The sequence below is a fragment of the Oncorhynchus tshawytscha genome, linkage group LG09, assembly GCF_018296145.1.
Source record: "Oncorhynchus tshawytscha isolate Ot180627B linkage group LG09, Otsh_v2.0, whole genome shotgun sequence".
Lineage (NCBI taxonomy): Eukaryota > Metazoa > Chordata > Actinopteri > Salmoniformes > Salmonidae > Oncorhynchus > Oncorhynchus tshawytscha.
This window is the reverse complement of record NC_056437.1, coordinates 71791415-71810626: the sequence shown is the minus strand read 5'-3', so window position 1 is coordinate 71810626 and position 19212 is coordinate 71791415. Positions and strand designations below refer to the sequence as shown.

Genomic DNA, 19212 nt, shown 5'->3' with positions numbered 1-19212 from the left:
CGTTGACCTTAGTATGGCCACACTGGGTCAAGTGCAATGATGTTTATGAGGTCAGATAAATTCGTATTGTTCAAGGCCTGAAGTGGTCCAAGCTAGAGTATGAATCAGACTTCCTCTGGCATACTGCACTTAGGGAGAGGTTATTCTAAGTAGTTATCTGTGACTTGGTGTTATTTTAGAAGTTGTATCTTTGGCCTCTTCAAATGTGGGACTGCCAGTGCTGCATCCTGCCCTCTCCCTTGTTGCCTAATTTGTACACGGGCCTCTGTCCCAGCTCTCTGATCTGATCCCCCCCCCCTTTCAATATATTCTGGGCCTTGTACTCTGTTAATTTAAAGGCAGAGTCAACGATATGACGTGGATGCACAAAGTAAACAGCATAGTGGGTCAATTTCCGCAACAACGAAAAGCATTGGAGCACAATGCTAAACTTCACTGTTTTGGTCCCGTGGCTTCCACGTTGTAAGCGTGTGATGCGAACCTTCGCGCAAGGGCAGTTACAGTTTTTATTTAACTAGGTAATTCAGTGAATAACAAATTCTTATTTTCAACGACAGATTTGTACCTTGTCAGCTCGGGGATTTGCAACCTTTAGGTTACTAGTCCAACGCTCTAACCACTAGGCTACCCTGCCGCCCTAGTTAGACTGTTTGAGAGCGAAGTCTTGCATCTCACTCATTGCAATATTTTCGTTACTGCTTGTGCAACGACATTTCGCTACCTAAGTGAAATGGCAAAGTGCCTGTTTGGGCACTGGAGTCAGTATTTTATACTGAGAGGTGGTAGGTTACTTCTCAAATGAGTTTGCTTTACAGTATTTTGTGCTAGCTTTCAAACAGGTGATTTTTATTCCTGAGTCATATTTGGATAAATACAAGTGTCTTTAGGTTTCAAGTTATCTTTATTCAAGCGTATCTTGATCCATGAAATGGCCAGACTTGACATTGTAGATGTAGCCTATGCTGTTGCAAACAAAATGAACACATCCAATCATAGCTTAAACGATAGAGAAGACCATGCTCTATTGACAGTGTGCTGACATTGTACTGGTTCTGTCAGTTCCTGTCTATAGCTCTCCCAGCCTTGTCCCCTGCATGTGGCAGCGCCCGGGCAAGGGGAGGGGGTTATATTTTTAACCGGGACAGTCTGCGCTCGCCGTAAATGGGCTTTCACGCTCTGTTGCTGCGGCGCACAAATGCCCAGTCCCTGCTGTTGTTAGTGACCATAGCCGGTCCCCTACGATTCGAGTACATGTAAGTACCCAAGCAAAATTCCTTTATGTAGCCTTCTAAAACAAAACATGTTGAGAGCCAACTTACAATGGGAATTGTTTAGCTTTGCGGTCATTGTAAATGACCCGTGAGTTTTAGTGCGCTTTGGCACAACTAGATCGCAACAGTTGATTTGACTCAAATAAACTGACACATTTAAGGACATAGTTCATTTAAATGATTTGCATTTAAATACTAATTTGATCTATTAATCGTATAGCTACACAGTTAGAAAAACCTCTTCAGTGCGCACGAGTGGCAAGGAAAATAGACCCTCGAATTGTGTCCATTACGCGTCAGTTACTGACAAGTAATTGTGTCCCGATTGGAAGGTCTTCCCCCAGGTTTTTTTTCCCGTTGGCATTTGGTATCAAATAGGGATTATACTCTGTTAAAAGATCTGTAATATCAAACTGCGGAGAGACTTGGTCGGCCTAATGTCATTATCTTACCAAACATTTGACTTGAGACTTGTTTGCATAGGAAAATTGCTCTCATTCGTGCCATGACTCATGTCTTGTTTTGTGTGGGGGTTTGTTTTCCGTTTGCGTTCTTACATACTATACTGTGAGATCCTATTTTGGATAAATATTTGGTGGTAATGACGTTTGTTGCCATGGTGTTTTCTTAAAGTGGTGAGCTACTGACTGTGTTGTGGCTGATGTAGAGGGTGGAAGTTAGAGTGGACTGGCATGTCATCTAGGACTGAACTATATGTACAGAAAGGAACAGTGATGTCATCACTGATACTCACATGTAATTCATGTGATTTAGGCTAGATCTTTTGGATGCCATCTGGCATTGGTGGAGCAAAATTTTCCCAATTGTTCACACTTGGATGTCACACAGTAGACAACTGTTAATGTGTCATATCATTCCAGGGGCTGAGGGGTGGGTTACAGTGTGAAGGGTGGAGGAGGAGGAGAGCCACAGCTGCTCTAGAGGCATTATGTTCCGTAGTGTAGACAAGTCCTAGAAGCTGCAGTTGTTATCATTTCTAAACTCAATTAGTGTCTTTGTATAGGCTCTGCAGAAGTCTGCCCCAGTGATAGAAGCATTCTAAGCTATTTAAACCCAGAGTATTTTATTTTAAATACAAGGCTCTGGTTAAATCTATCCCCAATTTACCTGCATCACATGTCCATTGTGTCCAGTGATTATCCAGAACATGGGCACAGAGAGAGGTAACACCCCTTATGCCTTCCGCATGCTAGCCGAACCGAACGAGTGTGCTCGCTTACTCCCTTAGACATTCACTTGAAAAGCTAGAAAAAAGTGGCAATAGTACTGTTTGTCCATCTTGAGACGCCATAGCCAGTATACTTCCTCAAAATAGAAGTAATCTACGATAACTCAAGAAATCTGTCATTCATTTTGACATTTTCTGCCGAGGAGATCTTTTTACATCCAACTAAGATGTTTGGTGCAGTATTTCTCAAGTGAAAAAAAATGTTGCATGAAAACGATTAGTCTCTCATTGAATGACAACACTTCATTAAAGAATCCATACTGTTCACCAATCACCGTAGAAGGGACGTAGACTTCGCCTTTAGAATGGGAAGAGTGGATGGGAAGCCACCGCTCATTTACCCTTAAATTACTCTGCTGCCCAGTGGGGGGCTACAGATCTAATCCCGTGTAATTCCTCTCTTTAATCTGGCCTTCACAGTCTGTTCCTTTCCTGAACCTGATGACATCATCTGATGTAACTCCTTTAACTTCAATGGGGGAAGATGTGAGTTCAGAGACCCCATTTTTGGGAAAAATCCATTGCATTTGTACTGAAAGTTCTAAGGTTTTGTAAGGGTCCTCGTCCTCCTCTTCTGAGGAGGAGTAGCGAGAAGGATCGGAGGACCAATGCGCAGCGTGGTAAGTGTTCTTAATGTTTTTTAATAAAGACAATAGAACACTGGAACAAAACAACAAACGATGACGTGAATATACAAAACCGAAAACAGTACTGTGTGGACCAAACACCCACAACCCAAAAGTGAAACCCAGGCTACCTAAGTATGATTCTCAATGAGGGACAACAATTGACAGCTGCCTCTGATTGAGAACCATACTAGGCCGAACTCAAAAACCAACATAGAAAAACAAACACAGACTGCCCACCCAACTCACGCCCTGACCATACTAAAACAAAGATATAATAACAGAAATAAGGTCAGAACGTGACAGGTTTAGTATGGACATTATCTATGAATAATCCTTTAATAATTATAGATTACTGTGTGGGCATTTTGAGTTCTGTTAAACAAAAAAACATATATGCTAATAGGATAAGGGGCAGTGGTGATTTTAGCATGTAAATCTTGGTGGGGCAAAATCTTTAAAATGTGTGATGCATGCCAGCAAAGCCAATACACAACACTAAACAATACTATAATGGTGACAACCGGTACCCACAAACTGTTAGGGCCTACATAGAGCTGTCCCAACAGCAGTGCCAACACCTTAGCACTGATACACCTGGCTATCAGCTGAGCCTTGTCTGGCAGCGAGACAGTTCATTCAGCTTCATTTACTGCCTTTAAAAAATATATTAAAAAATAAACATAGCTGATATGGCTAAATTGCTTGAAAGAATATAGTTTCTACTGACAATTGAGATGTACAAACTATGGCATAAGGGGACAACAAACGAATAAGAGGCAATCCGTAATTTCGATTAAGACATTAATGAGCGAGCTAGAACGGACGTAGTCAATATAATTATATGTTCAGCACTTTTGAAATGTACAGCGACAGAATTCAGAACATGGGCCGTTCTTGCCGTGTTCTCCCTGTACAACAAGTCAGAACCGTGGGATAAATTAAGGGGGCATAAGCAGACAATGAAAACTCTTACAATATTCAATGATTATATTTCTCAAAACAGGTTATAGGCTACATGTGCACCACCAAGTCAGAACAGTAGGTGAAATTAAGAGGTGAAAATAAACCAAATGATTAGGTTGAAGCACATGGGCTTCCTACACAACATACACTTAGTATTACTTTCTTAGCTACAGTACACATATCTCCCTGGCATATTACATAATTTATGCAGCAACATACAATATATTTTTGGACTCACCTTGTTGTGCTGTGATCACTTGGACAGGAAGTTGGCATGGAGGTCCATCGGGGCAAATTTTGTCATCAAAGTCTGTTGTTCTCTGGATATATGGTGCTTTCAAGACAACTGGGAATTAAAATAATAATAATTTGAATCATGATGATGCCAGTGATCTTTAGGTCGTAGCTCTAGAAAGAGGTCTGAGTTCCGGATTTACAATTCCGAGTTGGATGAAAGTTCAAAATGTATTTTCCCAGTCGTAGCTCATTTTTCCAGAGTTCCCAGTTGTTTTGAACTCACTAAAGTCAGATTTTGCAGTTCCGGGTTAACAGATGTTTTGAGCGCGGTACAAATCATGCTTAATTGACAGCATGGCCAATGTTGAATGTTTAGAATTTTAAACTAGGAATAAATATATTTAATCTTAGATCTGGGACCACACAGCAGGGTAGCCGAGTGGTTAGAGCGTTGGGATAGTAACTGAAAGGTTGCAAGTTTGAATCCCTGAGCTGACAAAGTACAAATCTGTCGTTCTGCCCCTGAACAAGGCAGTTAACCCACTGTTCCTAGGCTGTCATTGAAAATAATAATTTGTTCTTAACTGACTTGCCTAGTGTTTTGGTATAAAGGTTAAATCAAATTTTAAAATATGACAAGGATTAAAAAGGATTTGCCAGTAGATTGTTGACTTGATTCATGATGATGACTGCTAGCTAAGATTTTTTTCTGTAGCCAATAACCTTGAGCTTTCTTCAATGGGCACTTCTAATCTAACTCTGTGGCAGCACCCAAGGGGCTTGAATTTTCGAGACTTGGCGGTGACGTAGTGTGCCCATGAGTGACAAAACACTGAGCCAATCCCAACACAATACTCCGTATTTTTCTGCTGGCTTGCCCCACCACCGCAGAAAGCACTGAGCTAGGCTGAGACACCTGCATTTTGGAGCTGCCATACTCAAGAAAACAAAAAAGACACCATGTTTTTATGCAGCTTTATTAACTTAATGATATATATATATATATTTTTTTAGATTGTTTTCAAACTGATATGTGACAAAATAACATGCAAAACAGGCAAGCCTCCCTTTTTATTTTTGGGGCTCTGCCCCACCTGCCCCGAATGACAGGTTGCCACTGGTAAGGGGATACCTAGCCAGTTGCACAACTGAATGCATTCAACCGAAATGTGTCTTCGCAATTTCACCCAACCCCTCTGAATCAGAGAGGTAATATGTCCTGCATCACAGAAGGTTGGTGGCAACTTAATTGGGGAGGATGGGCTTGTTGTAATGGCTGGAGCTGTACAGGTGGAATGGTATCAAACACATGGCTTCTACGTGTTTGATGCCATTCTATTTGCTCCTTTAAAGCCATTATTAGGTGCCGTCCTCCATTCAGGAGCTGCCACTGTCCTGCAATGCATGACCAAAAGTATGTGGAAACCTGCTCATCGACCATCTCATTCCAAAATCATGGGCATTAATATGGAGTTGGTCCCCCCCTTTGCTGCTATAATAGCCTTGACTCTTCTGGGATGCCTTTCCACTAAATGTTGAAAGATTGCTGCAGGAATTTGCTTCTATTCAGCCACGAGAGCATTAGGGAAGTCGGGCACTGATGTTGGGTGATTAGGCCTGGCTCGCAGTCGGTGTTCAATTCATCCCAAAGATGTTCGATGGGGTTGAGGTCAGGGCTCTGTGCAGGCCAGTCAAGTTCTTCCGCACTGATCTCGACAAACCATTTCTGTATGGACCCCGCTTTGTGCAAGGGGCATTGTCATGCTGAAACAGAAAAGGGCCTTCCCCAAACTGTTGCCACAAAGTTGGAAGCACAGAATCATCTAGAATGTCAGTGTATGCTGTAGCATTAAGATTTCCCTTCACTGGAACTAAAGGGCCTAGTCCGAACCATGAAAAACAGCCCCAGACCATTATTCCTTATCCACCAAACTTTCCAGTTGGTACTATGCATTCATGCACAGAACACAGAACAGTGCAAACTGGCTCTAACATGAATAGAAAGAGGAGTAGGAGGCCCCGGTGCACAACTGAGCAAGAGGACAAGTACATTAGAGTGTTTAGTTTGAGAAGCAGATGCCTCACAAGTTCTCAACTGGCAGCTTCATTAAATAGTACCCGCAAAACACCAGTCTCAATGTCAACAGTGAAGAGGCGACTCCGGAATGCTGGCCTTCTAGGCAGAGTTGCAAAGAAAAAGCCATATTTCAGACTGGCCAATAAAAAGAAAAGATTAAGATGGGCAAAATAACACAGACACTGGACAGAGGAACTCTGCCTAGAAGGCCAGCATGTTCTGTGAAGGGAGTAGTACACATCGTTGTACGAGATCTTCAGTTTCTTGGCAATTTCTTGCATGGAATAGCCTTCATTTCTCAGAACAAGAATAGACTGACGAGTTTCAGAAGAAAGGTCTTTGTTTCTGGCCATTTTGAGCCTGTAATCGAACCCACAAATCTGATGCTCCAGATACTCAACTAGTCTCAAGAAGGCCAGTTGTATTGCTTCTTTAATCAGAACAACATAATTGCAAAAGGGTTTTCTAGTGATTAATTAGCCTGTATGCCTATGTAGATATCCCACAAAAAAATCTGCAGTTTCCAGCTACGATAGTCATTTACAACATTAACAATATCTACACTGTATTTCTGATCAACTTGATGTTATTTTAATGGACAAACATTTTTGCTTTTCTTTCAAAAACAAGGACATTTCTAAGTGACCCAAAACTTTTGAACTGTAGTGTACTTTTGCATATATAGTGTACATTAAAGCTGTTCGTTCAATGCCCTGTGTGTCCTCAGGGTCAGCGTGGGACTGGGGTGAAAGAGGGACATAAAAGATGGTGTCCGTGACTACTTCACCTCAGCTCTGTTTACAATGACATGCGGGGAGATATGATACTCACCTTCCGTTTTACCTCATTAAAACCTATCTGTGAACTTACTTTTGCAAGTTGATTCAACTTTATCTTGGCAAATAGCGAAAACAGTATCATTGCTCTGTGTATTCCTAGCGAGTACTAACTAGTCTGTTCTTCCTGGTGCTTTAGAACAAGCTTGTTTATTAGTGTTACTGGATTAGGGACTGATGATCCATGCTGAGCTCCAATGGCAACCAATCGCTCTCACCCAATCCAGCCCTGCCTAGCCCGTGACATGACCTCTGCACCAGTCTGCCAAAAAAGATGGACACTGTCTCCGTCTTCATTGTCTTACTTTCACTCAATTACATGGTATTGGGACGTTTCTCATCTTGCCCTCTGTTACTCTTGGGAAGGTAGGGCTATACCAACCAAGCTGTCTCTATTCTTGTGGTAGTCAATTTTGTGGTTGTGCTGAACTTGACCTCACATACACAAACATACACACGTGAGCACACACACATACACAGACTTAGCACACAAACACAGCTGCCCTTCTGATCTTGATGTCCCGTAGGGATCACTGCGTCTGACAGCTCAGCTTTTGGTGCGTGGCCTTTTGCTGTCGTCTGGGACACGTCAGATTTGGAGATCCACCTGGCTCTATGTTAGTCGCTTGCTCACACTGTCTGAGAGCTGTAGTCAAAGTCAGGGGTGTATCCAAATCAATGTAAGTCAATCATGTCTTCCGTATATAAGCTTGCAATCTGGAAGACACTCTGTCTCACACAATTCCCAATACTCCCAGAGCAAGCGATGTATCTATAGTGTAACTGATGTCTGTGTTTATCTGTATATGGTGAAACCATGACTGTTACAGACCACCACAGAGTACATGGTGCCCTTTAGGCCTGCAGTAGCTCTACTGTACTAAGTCCTATGAGTCCCATAGCTCTCTCTGCTCATTGTTCCATAGGCCCCATTGTGTGTCAGCTGTGGTGGGAAAGGGACAGGAATGCTGACGCTAACATTTAGCCATTTCAGAACACCACTCACGCACCAATTTTTGGCGGCCTAGCAAATGGCTCAAGTCCCTACTGATTGAGAATACAAATGTGGTGATGTCATTATTTATATACAGTTGAAGTCGGAAGTTTACATACACCTTAGTCAAATACATTTAAACTCAGTTTTTTACCATTCCTGACATTTAATCCTATAAAAATTCCCTGTCTTAGGTCAGTTAGGATCACCACATTTATTTTAAGAATGTGAAATGTCCAAATAATAGTAGAGAGAATGATTTATTTCAGCTTTTTTCTTTCATCACATTCCAAGTGGGTCAGAAGTTTACATACACTCAATTAGTATTTGGTGTATTAGTATTAGCAATTAGTATTAGCAATGCCTTTAATTCAATTGTTTAACTTGGGTCAAATGTTTCGGGTAGCCTTCCACAAGCGTCCCACAATAAGTTGGGTGAATTTTGGCCCATTCCTCCTGACAGAGCTGGTGTAACTGAGTCAGGTTTGTAGGCCTCCTCGCTTGCATGCTCTTTTTCAGTTCTGCCCACAAATTGTCTATAGGATTGAGGTCAGGGCTTTGTGATGGCCACTCCAATTCCTTGACTTTGTTGTCCTTAAGCCATTTTGCCACCTTTGGAAGTATGCTTGGGTCATTGTCCATTTGGAAGACCCATTTGCGATCAAGCTTTAACTTCCTGACTGATGTCTTGAGATGTTGCTTCAATATTTCCACATAATTTTCCTACCTCATGATGCCATCTATTTTGTGAAGTGCACAAGTCACTCCTGCAGCAAAGCACCCCCACAACATGATGCTGCCACCCCATGCTTCACGGTTGGGATGGTGTTCTTCGGCTTGCAAGCCTCCCCCTTTTCCTCCAAACATAACAATGGTCATTATGGCCAAACAGTTCTATTTTCGTTTCATCAGACCAGAGGACATTTCTCCAAAACGTATGATCTTTGTCCTCATGTGCAGGTAAACCGTAGTCTGGATTTTTAATGGCGGTTTTGGTGCAGTGGCTTCTTACTTGCTGAGCGGCCTTTCAGGTTATGTCAATATCGGACTCGTTTTACTGTGGATATAGATACTTTTGTACCTGTTTCCTCCAGCATCTTCACAAGGTCCTTTGCTGTTTTTCTGGGATTGATTTGCACTTTTTGCTCCAAAGTACGTTCATCTCTAGGAGACAGAATGCGTCTCCTTCCTGAGCGGCATGACGGCTGTGTGGTCCCATGGTGTTTATACTTGTGTACTATTGTTTGTACAGATGAACGTGGTACCTTCAGGCGTTTGGAAATTGCTCCCAAGGATGAACCAGACTTGTGGAGGTCTACAATTTTTTTTCTGAGGTCTTAGCTGATTTCTTTTGATTTTCCCATGACGTCAAGCAAAGAGGCACTGAGTTTGAAGGTAGGCCTTGAAATACATCCACAGGTACACTTCCAATTGACTCAAATGATTTCAATTAGCCTATCAGAAGCTTCTAAAGCCATTACATCATTTTCTGGAATTTTCCAAGCTGTTTAAGGGCTCAGTCAACTTAGTGTATGTACACTTCTGACCCACTGGAATTGTGATACAGTGAATTATAAGTGAAATAATCTGTCTGTAAACAATTGTTGGGTAGATTACTCGTGTCATGCTCAAAGTAGATGTCCTATCCGACTTGCCATAACTATAGTTTGTTAACAAGTCATTTTATGGAGTTGTTGAAAAACAAGTTTTAATGACTCCAACCTAAGTGTATGTAAACTTCCGACTTCAACTGTATGTTTTGTGGTTCAGATCCTTGTTTCTGTTCAAACAGCCAGGCAACCTAGTAACCAGGATGGAGGTTTTGCATGTATTTGCTTGTTGAGAGAGACATTAGACTGTCAGATGAGTGATTATGGACATTCCTGCTCGGATATTTCGAGGGACATACATTCCCAATGACATGTTTAGTACCATGTTATTGGTAGAGGATCAGAATGAATGCTGTAGCCTACCTGAACCATGATTGGGTTTGAACAACCAGCAAACTATACCTCTTTGAAATATTATTTACTTTGTAAATGCAATATTTTGTTTTGTTGGTGAACGTAGTGCTTGCCGGACAGCGTCTCCAACTTTTCAGCTCGCTAACATAGGAAGGCACTAACTAACGTTGAAAGCAGGAGGGACTGATCTTGTCCAACCTGCAGACAGTCGGCCATGTACTGTAGGACTGAAGTGGAGCTGACTGGCTGGCTGGCTGGCAGTATAGGGTTTCAGTGCAAGGGGAGATTTCTGCTTTGCAGAGCAGCCTACAACAGGTCAACTTACAGGGCTTCAGCAGGAAAGAGGAGAGAAGGGACAGGGGCGACAGGGGCGTGGCAAGGAAAAGAGGGGGAAACTATAATGTAGCTGGTTGCCTACAGATGGCAACCATGAGACTGTAAATTCTTTAGCTTTTTTTTGTCATCATAGCGACATGTTATTTGATTTAATAGTGCACTAGTAGGCTGGTGCTCTGTTTATGTCGTGGTGGTTGACTTAACGAAGAACATGCGGATGTGAAACAAACGGTGAATGAGTTATTCAACTGGTAGGGAATGAATGTGTGGCTAACTGATTGAGAAAGTGGGATGGCGCAGTTAGCTGATGTTTCTATTGCTCCCTCTGTCTCAGCAGAGCGATGAGCTCAAAGGAAGGATTCATCTGTCTGACAGCCTGCTGACTGGAAGAAGACGTTCCCAATGCCAACGACGGAGTTGCTGATTGGTTCCACATGCCAACTTTGGACTTTTTGATTGGTGAAGCACATTAGGATATCTGACTGGTGCCTGCTGTTGTTTGGAGCACACACTAACTTACTGGAGGAGGAATTGATTTTTGAACATCCATTTATCCTTTGGTGTCTGATAGCTGAGAAGTGACGTAGGGAGGGAGTCTCTTGAGGTTTGAGTCATCAATGCCCAGGTCATTGTTAAAGGAGACCTACTGAGACCTTCTGACAAACGGACAGACAGGGAGTGGAACAGGCAGCATGGACACTATCGAGAACCCCGACTTGGAGCCCAGATCGGAGCGGATCGCCCGCTACAAGGCCGAGAGGAGGCGGGAGCTGCAAGAACGCTATGGCAACATGGAGGAGCTCCCATCCAAGTGGGTGAGGAGGGATGGGACTCTCATGAACTCAGACAGCACACCTCCCTCCACAGACAGGACCCTCTCTGGGGGGTTGAACGGCAGAGCGGGGGGGCCGGAGGGTGGCCGGAGGGACCTCCACTTGGAGAGCAACACCCCTCTGGAGTCAGAACATCGGAGATTCTCCAACGGCTTTGAGGCAGACACCGCTGCAGACCCAACATACCTCCAAAGGTGAGTCCCTTCCATGTGTAGCCATTAGCCAATCAGTAGTGACGATCCGTCTCAACCGCATCAGGAAGACAAGTAAACAAAGAGTGATGCAGCAGACAGGTTGCAGACACAGACAATTTTCTTTGTTTCTGTCTGTGATGTCACCCCACATGCTGACTCAGACCACTGAACCTAGTTATGCTGAATGTATGCAGGTAATGCCTGCTGGCCAGTGAATTGCTGTGTTATACAGTATCAGGCCATGTTTCTTTTCCCGGTTCCCTAACAACAGATTGATGAATAGAAACAACCATATTATGTGTAACCACCTCTTAAAACAATCCCTTTCCAGTCGCCAAGCTCCTTTTCCAGTGAGAACTCTATCCTGCGACCTTTCAGCCTCGTAAAACAGTTGTCAGAGTTCACCTATGCTCTATGGCCTTTGTTGCTAATTCATATGGAGCGAGCTAAACCCGACTCCCAGCGTCATGCAGTACTAGTACAGCAGAGATCCCGTTGATTCCTCCATGTGTGTTTTACACCCTCCTGACCTGGGCTCCCTTTCCTGTAAGTGGTACAATACTTTGTCAGGGGTGCTCTTTAGGAATGGGTGTAGTTGTGGTAGTTTGCCACTTTCCGTACGCCACCTCTCTCCCACCTCCCTCCTCCCCCGCCTCCAGGAAGTGTTCTTCTGACTCTGCCGGCGTGTTGAGTGGGGTGGAGCCCCTAGCTCCCCCAGGCACCCCTGGACCCGACGCGGCCCAGCTGCAAACGCGGGTGTCGGTGGGCCAGTTGAGGTGTGCCCTGCTGCAGCAGACTGGGACTGGAACACAGCCTGAGAAAGTGTAGGGTCTCCTGCATGAAACAGCCTATGTGTGTGTGTGTGTGTTGTTATTCTGAATATGTGTGGGCGTCAGTCTTCTATTTGTTTCTGTTTGCATGCGTCTGCGGTGTGTGTCAGTGGGAGTTGTCCCACTGCTTCCAGTTGGAGATTTTTTTCTCATCTCTCTCTCCCCTTCTCTCCCGATGCTCACCCTGTTCCTCTGTGGTTCGGGATAGTAGTCCTGACAGTGGCCGTGCAGCCTCTTCCCTTGACCTGGCTGTAAAGCCGGGCTCGGAGGGGGGACGGCGGCGCACCCGTCGCTATGTCCCTGGGGTGTCAGGCGGGGGCAGCAAAACCAACGAGCGCTTCAGGACACAGCCGATCACAGCCTGTGAGGTGCAGGAGAGTGGCGGGTAGGGACTGTGTGCTGAGGCCAGCCATATCAACCATGTCGTATCAGAGCATGCAGGTCAAGCCTGGGGCTCTGCCCTAGTTTGGTTACTCTTCAGGTGGAAAGGTTTGCAGTGTTTTGTGCCATTGCCGTGGTTCTTTTCTTTGCTGATTGTTTTGATAGTGTGTGATAATGGTTTGCGTGCATGTAAATGCTTCCCAGATATTTGCTGTCCTCTCATATCGGAGCATTGCTTTTGGTGGTCCTCGTGGTTATTTATTGAAATAGTTTGGCCTTGGTACACTGGCAAGAGGCATGATTTGCATGTATGTTTGCATCTGTTCATGGCGCTTAATAGCAACCATGACATGAACAGTGTTGCTTTGTTGAGCATGCAGATATGACCCTGTGTGTGAGATACAGTAACCCGCACAGACATCAGAGAGAGAGTGAAAAGAGAGAATTACACCAGGCAGGAATAAGCATGGTCAAACTCCTCTCATCTTTTGTCTTGTGTGCATGTTTCTGCCAATGACCTCGTGTTGATTCTCTCTCTCTCTCTCTCTCTCTCTCTCTCTCTCTCTCTCTCTCTCTGTCCCACAGGCTGCTGGAAGCAGAGGAAGAGGAGAACGCTAAAGGTACCGAACCCCGCCCACCTGGCTCTCACATGGCCTGTTTTATTTTGCCACACACAAACGGTTGATCCATTGCCTATTGTACAGCCTCTGTACTGCCTCTGTGTTAACTGAGTGGGGCGAGAGAGGGACAGAGGGAGAGAGAGAGAGAGGGACAGAGAGAGAGAGAGGAACACAGAGAGAGATACGGAGAGAGAGCGAAACAGAGAGGGACAGAGGGGGGGGGTCACAGGCATAGTGCTGTGTGGCTTGCCAGTGTTAATGTTTAACACAGTGACAAAGAAGAGCATGTGCTCTCTCTCGCTCTCCTTCTCTTTCCTTCTCTCTCTCTCTCCCCTCTCTCTCTCTCTCCCCTCTCTCTCTCTCTCTCTCTACTCTCTCTATATTACAGAAATGCCGACATAGGCGATAGGAGGTGGCAAAGCTCTCTGATCAGCACTTGTCTCTACAAGTAGCGTGTGATAAAATGGCTCAGCCAGCTATTGTAATAGGCGTTTGTCATCACACAGTAGCTGAAAGAGAGAGAGAGAGAGAGAGAGACAGACAGACAGACAGACAGACAGACAGACAGACAGACAGACAGACAGACAGACAGACAGACAGACAGACAGACAGACAGACAGACAGACAGACAGACAGACAGACAGACAGACAGACAGACAGACAGACAGACAGACAGACAGACAGACAGACAGACAGACAGACAGACAGACAGAAAGAAAAGGGGGGAGGACAACATCAGGTCAGAAGGAATAACTGTTTTTCTATTTTCACTCATAAACAACCGTTAATATTAACACCCAAACCTACAGTGGGGCAAAAAAGTATTTAGTCAGCCACCAATTGTACAAGTTCTCCCACTTAAAAAGATGAGAGAGGCCTGTAATTTTCATCATAGGTACACTTCAACTATGACAGACAAAATGAGAGAAAAAATCAAGAGAATCACGTTTGTGGGATTTTTTATGAATTTATTTGCAAATTATGGTGGAAAATAAGTATTTGGTCAAAAACAAAAGTTTATCTCAATACTTTGTTATATACCCTTTGTTGGCAATGACAGAGGTCAAACGTTTTCTGTAAGTCTTCACAAGGTTTTCACACACTGTTGCTGGTATTTTGGCCCATTCCTCCATGCAGATCTCTAGAGCAGTGATGTTTTGGGGCTGTTGCTGGGCAACACGGACTTTCAACTCCCTCCAAAGATTTTCTATGGGGTTGAGATCTGGAGACTGGCTAGGCCACTCCAGGACCTTGAAATGCTTCTTACGAAGCCACTCCTTCGTTGCCCGGGCGGTGTGTTTGGGATCATTGTCATGCTGAAAGACCCAGCCACGTTTCATCTTCAATGCCCTTGCTGATGGAAGGAGGTTTTCACTCAAAATCTCACGATACATGGCCCCATTCATTCTTTCCTTTACACGGATCAGTCGTCCTGGTCCCTTTGCAGATAAACAGCCCCAAAGCATGATGTTTCCACCCCCATGCTTCACAGTAGGTATGGTGTTCTTTGGATGCAACTCAGCATTCTTTGTCCTCCAAACACGACAAGTTGAGTTTTTACCAAAAAGTTATATTTTGGTTTCATCTGACCATATGACATTCTCCCAATCTTCTTCTGGATCATCCAAATGCTCTCTAGCAAACTTCAGACGGGCCTGGTCATGTACTGGCCTAAGCAGGGGGACACGTCTGGCACTGCAGGATTTGAGTCCCTGACGGCGTAGTGTGTTACTGATGGTAGGCTTTGTTACTTTGGTCCCAGCTCTCTGCAGGTCATTCACTAGGTCCCCCCGTATGGTTCTGGGATTTTTGCTCACCATTCATATGATCATTTTGACCCCACGGGGTGAGATCTTGTGTGGAGCCCCAGATTGAGGGAGATTATCAGTGGTCTTGTATGTCTTCCATTTCCTAATAATTGCTCCCACAGTTGATTTCTTCAAACCAAGCTGCTTACCTATTGCAGATTCAGTCTTCCCAGCCTGGTGCAGGTCTACAATTTTGTTTCTGGTGTCCGTTGACAGTTTCTGGTGTCTTTTGACAGCTCTTTGGTCTTGGCCATAGTGGAGTTTGGAGTGTGACTGTTTGAGGTTGTGGACAGGTGTCCTTTATACTGATAACAAGTTCAAACAGGTGCCATTAATACAGGTAACGAGTGGGGGACAGAGGAGCCTCTTAAAGAAGAAGTTACAGGTCTGTGAGAGCAAGAAATCTTGCTTGTTTGTAGGTGACCAAATACTTATTTTCCACCATAATTTGCAAATAAATTCATTAAAAATCCTACAATGTGATTTTCTGGATTTTTTTCTTTCTAATTTTGTCTCTCATAGTTGAAGTGTACCTATGATGACAGGCCTCTTTCATCTTTTTAAGTGGGAGAACTTGCACAATTGGTGGCTGACTAAATACTTTTTTGCCCCACTGTATATCAACTAATAGCTACTGTATAACAGTGCATTTAACAGTTATCCTGATGAATATAGTCTGACCTCTACTTACACTCAACCCCACTTTGTAGCTGCCTTTACAGAACATCTATAATAAACAGAACATCAAATAAATCAAGTGCTTTTATTTTTAAACACTCCAACCAGACCCAGATGGGCACAGGGTGACGGTAGAATGTTGAAGTTCCTCAGTGGCGATGGATTTATGAGCCATAAAAGCCTGAGCACCGCCACTATAAAAAAATAGTCCCTGCTTGTACGCAGTAGCTGTCCAATAAGTTCTCTCTCATGCGTTCATTTGACTGTCCACCTAAAATACATGATTAAATGGCCATTGAGAGCAGTGTTAGAAACAACAGAGACAGTTGACACTCACTCGATCGGTGTTGCAGTCCAACTACCCAACTGCCTGGTCAAAAGGATAAACTGTGTGGTCATTAAGTTCAGGCCAGGTGAGAGGAGAAGCAGGCAGCTAGCGGTGCCAGCTGAGAGATGGTGGTGGTGGTGCCATGTGACAGTCTAGTGAGTGCCAGGTGCAGAGCGATGGCCTCACATGAAGGGATCAGTCACAGAGATCTGTCTATCTCATTGTGTCGCAGTGGACTGGCGGCTTGACTAACAGGTAGCCTCTCTGGACTGCATCTCTCCCCAGGCTACTATGAGCAGGTTAACTGTGTTTTTCTGTATGACAGGGACTGCTATATGATCACAAGGTGTGTGGGGGTGCTGTTACATTTTTTTGTTTGCCTATTTTTATTTAGAGGGTTCGGCTTAATGTGTTTGACAGGCTCAGTGATGCCAAAAGGATATCCCTGCTGATGACACAGACAGGCTGACAGGGATTTAGTGTGTCTTTGAGTGTGTATGCACTTACCTCTAATGTATTTACCTCTGTTTGCCTGACTTGATGTATATATTTAATGTCATGTATCTCCCCCCCAGCTGATGTGAAGACAGACGACAGAGCCAAGATGAGTGTGGCGGCCAAGATGTCTCTGTTTAAAGTAAGTACGTCCATCTAGCTCAACCTTGGCTGTGAAACAGGACCCCCTCCCAGGACCCCCTTCCTGTTCCCTTGTACCATGCTGTCTGCCTCCATGCCTGATCACAAAAGGTCATCACCAAGGAGACCAGGGGGGCTACACCGGGCTTATGTCTCACAACAGCACATCAACAGACACGACAGAGCCCATGTTGAGAGGAGAGAGAGAGTTGTTTATTATCTACTTCACTTGCTTTGTCAAAGTTAACATATGTTTCCCATGCCAATAAAGCCCCTTGAATTGAATTGAATTGAATTGAATTGAAAGAGAGAGAGAGAGAGAGAGAGAGAGAGGCTGCTCACCTTACAGTCACGGAGCAACACATGATGAGCCAGCAGGCTGAGCTGAGCATGCAGAACTGAATACACTGAACGAATGTTGAGGAATATGAATGGCCAAACAGGTGCTGCTCTCTGATCCAGACAGGGCCTTGTATATTAGTACTGTACTAATATATTAGTACATGGTGCCTGAATAAGACCAGGTACTGTATGCAGACAGAGTGTAGTATAGGACATATAGGAAGCCAGACCACAGAGTGCATGCAGATGGACCCTTCTGTTCTTAGTTTACTCCCATTGGTTAATGTTTTATTGTTTAAGTAGCCTTTGGCAGTCTGTTTTGTTAACAAGACAGACTGCCCCCCCCTATATTTAACTTCCTGGTGGGTTTTAGTCACGTAGCATCTGTCAAAACCTAGGTGAAAAGTAGCCAGGGAATATCAAGCCATGAACAGCCATTAACAGGTGGTTATAATTAGCCCACAGCTAGCTCCTGTCAGGCTCGCTGGTGGAGGCAGGGCCAGGAAGGAGGGGGCTGAGGGGAGGGCCAGGGGGGGTAACGGTACACTACTAAGGGAGCTCTGGTTACACTGTGACCTGCAGGTCTGGCATTCTATCCCTCTCCTTTACCTTCTTACATAGGCCACCCACAGCACCTTACAGATCCCTGGGTTATCCACAAGCTATCGCACCCACTTCCTCTGCCTACTGCACCTCCATTCACATTCCAGGAAAGAGGGACACTTTCAATGAAAGAGATGAAAAAAAGGAGAGGACATTTTGTCATTTCTCAGTCACTATTTTTGCTCTGTTTGATCTAAATGTTGATTATACACCTGTGGCAAAGGCATTATTGTTCAAGATGTAGTATTACCTATCAAATATGAACATAAATGTTATGAATGACTATTTTTCTCGTTCTTTCTTTCTCTCGTCTCCGTCTTTCTCTCTGTTGCAGGAGCTAGAGAAGTCAGCAGCCCCTGAGGCCTCGTCCTTTCTGAAGCCTCGCTCTGGCAGCGTCGCGTATGAACGCAGAGTACGCCGTGGCAACGAGCACCGCTCACTCACTCAGCCAATCACCTGTGAGGAGATGGTGGTGGCCACCAGGTGAGCAGGGTCAAGGGTCACACCTCGATGGTCAATGTAAAACGATATATTGTATCTGTTGGCAATGAGGTGTTGGCATACCGTATGCAAAAAACAGCCTCTCACACATTAAAATTCCTTGCCCAGTGGGTTATGGAATCCACATGGAATGGTCATGAGATCATAACTGATTATAGTTGTGATACGGTTTATGATATTTGGTTTATGCATTCTAGATAATGCATTTTGGCATGGTACCGCTTAGGTGTAAACTCCCCTAAAGAGGGGACTAGCGTGCGTTTGGTACCGGTTCCGACCGACATTTTCACATATGAAACAGTGTGTGGACACCGTAGATCGAAATGGCTTCCATTCAGCAACAGCCCTAGTTCTCTTCCGCCAGTGTGACTCAGGCTGTGAAATCTTACACCACTTGAAGCTGGGATGTCCCACCTACCATTTCATTCGCTCTTCCGAATGTCCATCAACTCCTGGTTGACAAAGCACATGCCTGCAATACTTTAGATCCTAGCGCAGCATGAGAGCGTGGGTTCGTCGCTCTAGCACATTTAGATAACAATTTATCACCAACTTTATCAAAGTAACCTAAAATAATTCATAGATATTAAACAAAAAAAACGATTTATATTTGTCATAGATGGACAGGATTAATATGAGATGAAAGGCCATTTCATAATGAGTTCAGGAAGCCAAGCTAGAGCCCTGTGTGATGTTCAGAAGGGTGCAGAAGTTTTAAACGAGACAGACTTTAAGAAAATTTGCCACATTTTTTCGGACAATAAACATACAAATATTTATTTTACAGTTATAAGGAAGGTGAAATCGTATAGTTAAATCATTTTATAATTTGATTGTACTATATTTAGAAAGCATTGAAGTAATTTCAAGTCTTATTCATAGAGTTTTGTTGAGTAGGAAAT

The 19212-nt window shown here is 44.1% G+C and overlaps 1 protein-coding gene across 11 annotated transcripts in view; it reads left to right on the top strand.

The window, feature by feature from the left end:
- The first annotated feature begins 1121 nt into the window (after window positions 1-1121).
- svilc (supervillin c) overlaps window positions 1122-19212 on the top strand; it is a 36631-nt gene continuing 18540 nt past the window's right edge. For 7 of the 11 annotated variants that reach the window (XM_042327367.1, XM_042327366.1, XM_042327365.1 and 4 more), the window contains exons 1-7: window positions 1152-1253; window positions 10891-11583; window positions 12243-12407; window positions 12625-12798; window positions 13380-13414; window positions 16804-16865; window positions 18144-18292. In XM_042327367.1, the coding sequence (XP_042183301.1) occupies window positions 11249-11583; window positions 12243-12407; window positions 12625-12798; window positions 13380-13414; window positions 16804-16865; window positions 18144-18292 (920 nt within the window). In that variant the 5' untranslated portion in view covers window positions 1152-1253; window positions 10891-11248. Of the gene's footprint in view, window positions 1254-10890; window positions 11584-12242; window positions 12408-12621; window positions 12799-13379; window positions 13415-16803; window positions 16866-18143; window positions 18293-19212 lie in introns of all 11 variants that reach the window. The other 4 variants (XM_042327360.1, XM_042327369.1, XM_042327368.1 and 1 more) reach the window with 4 other exon arrangements.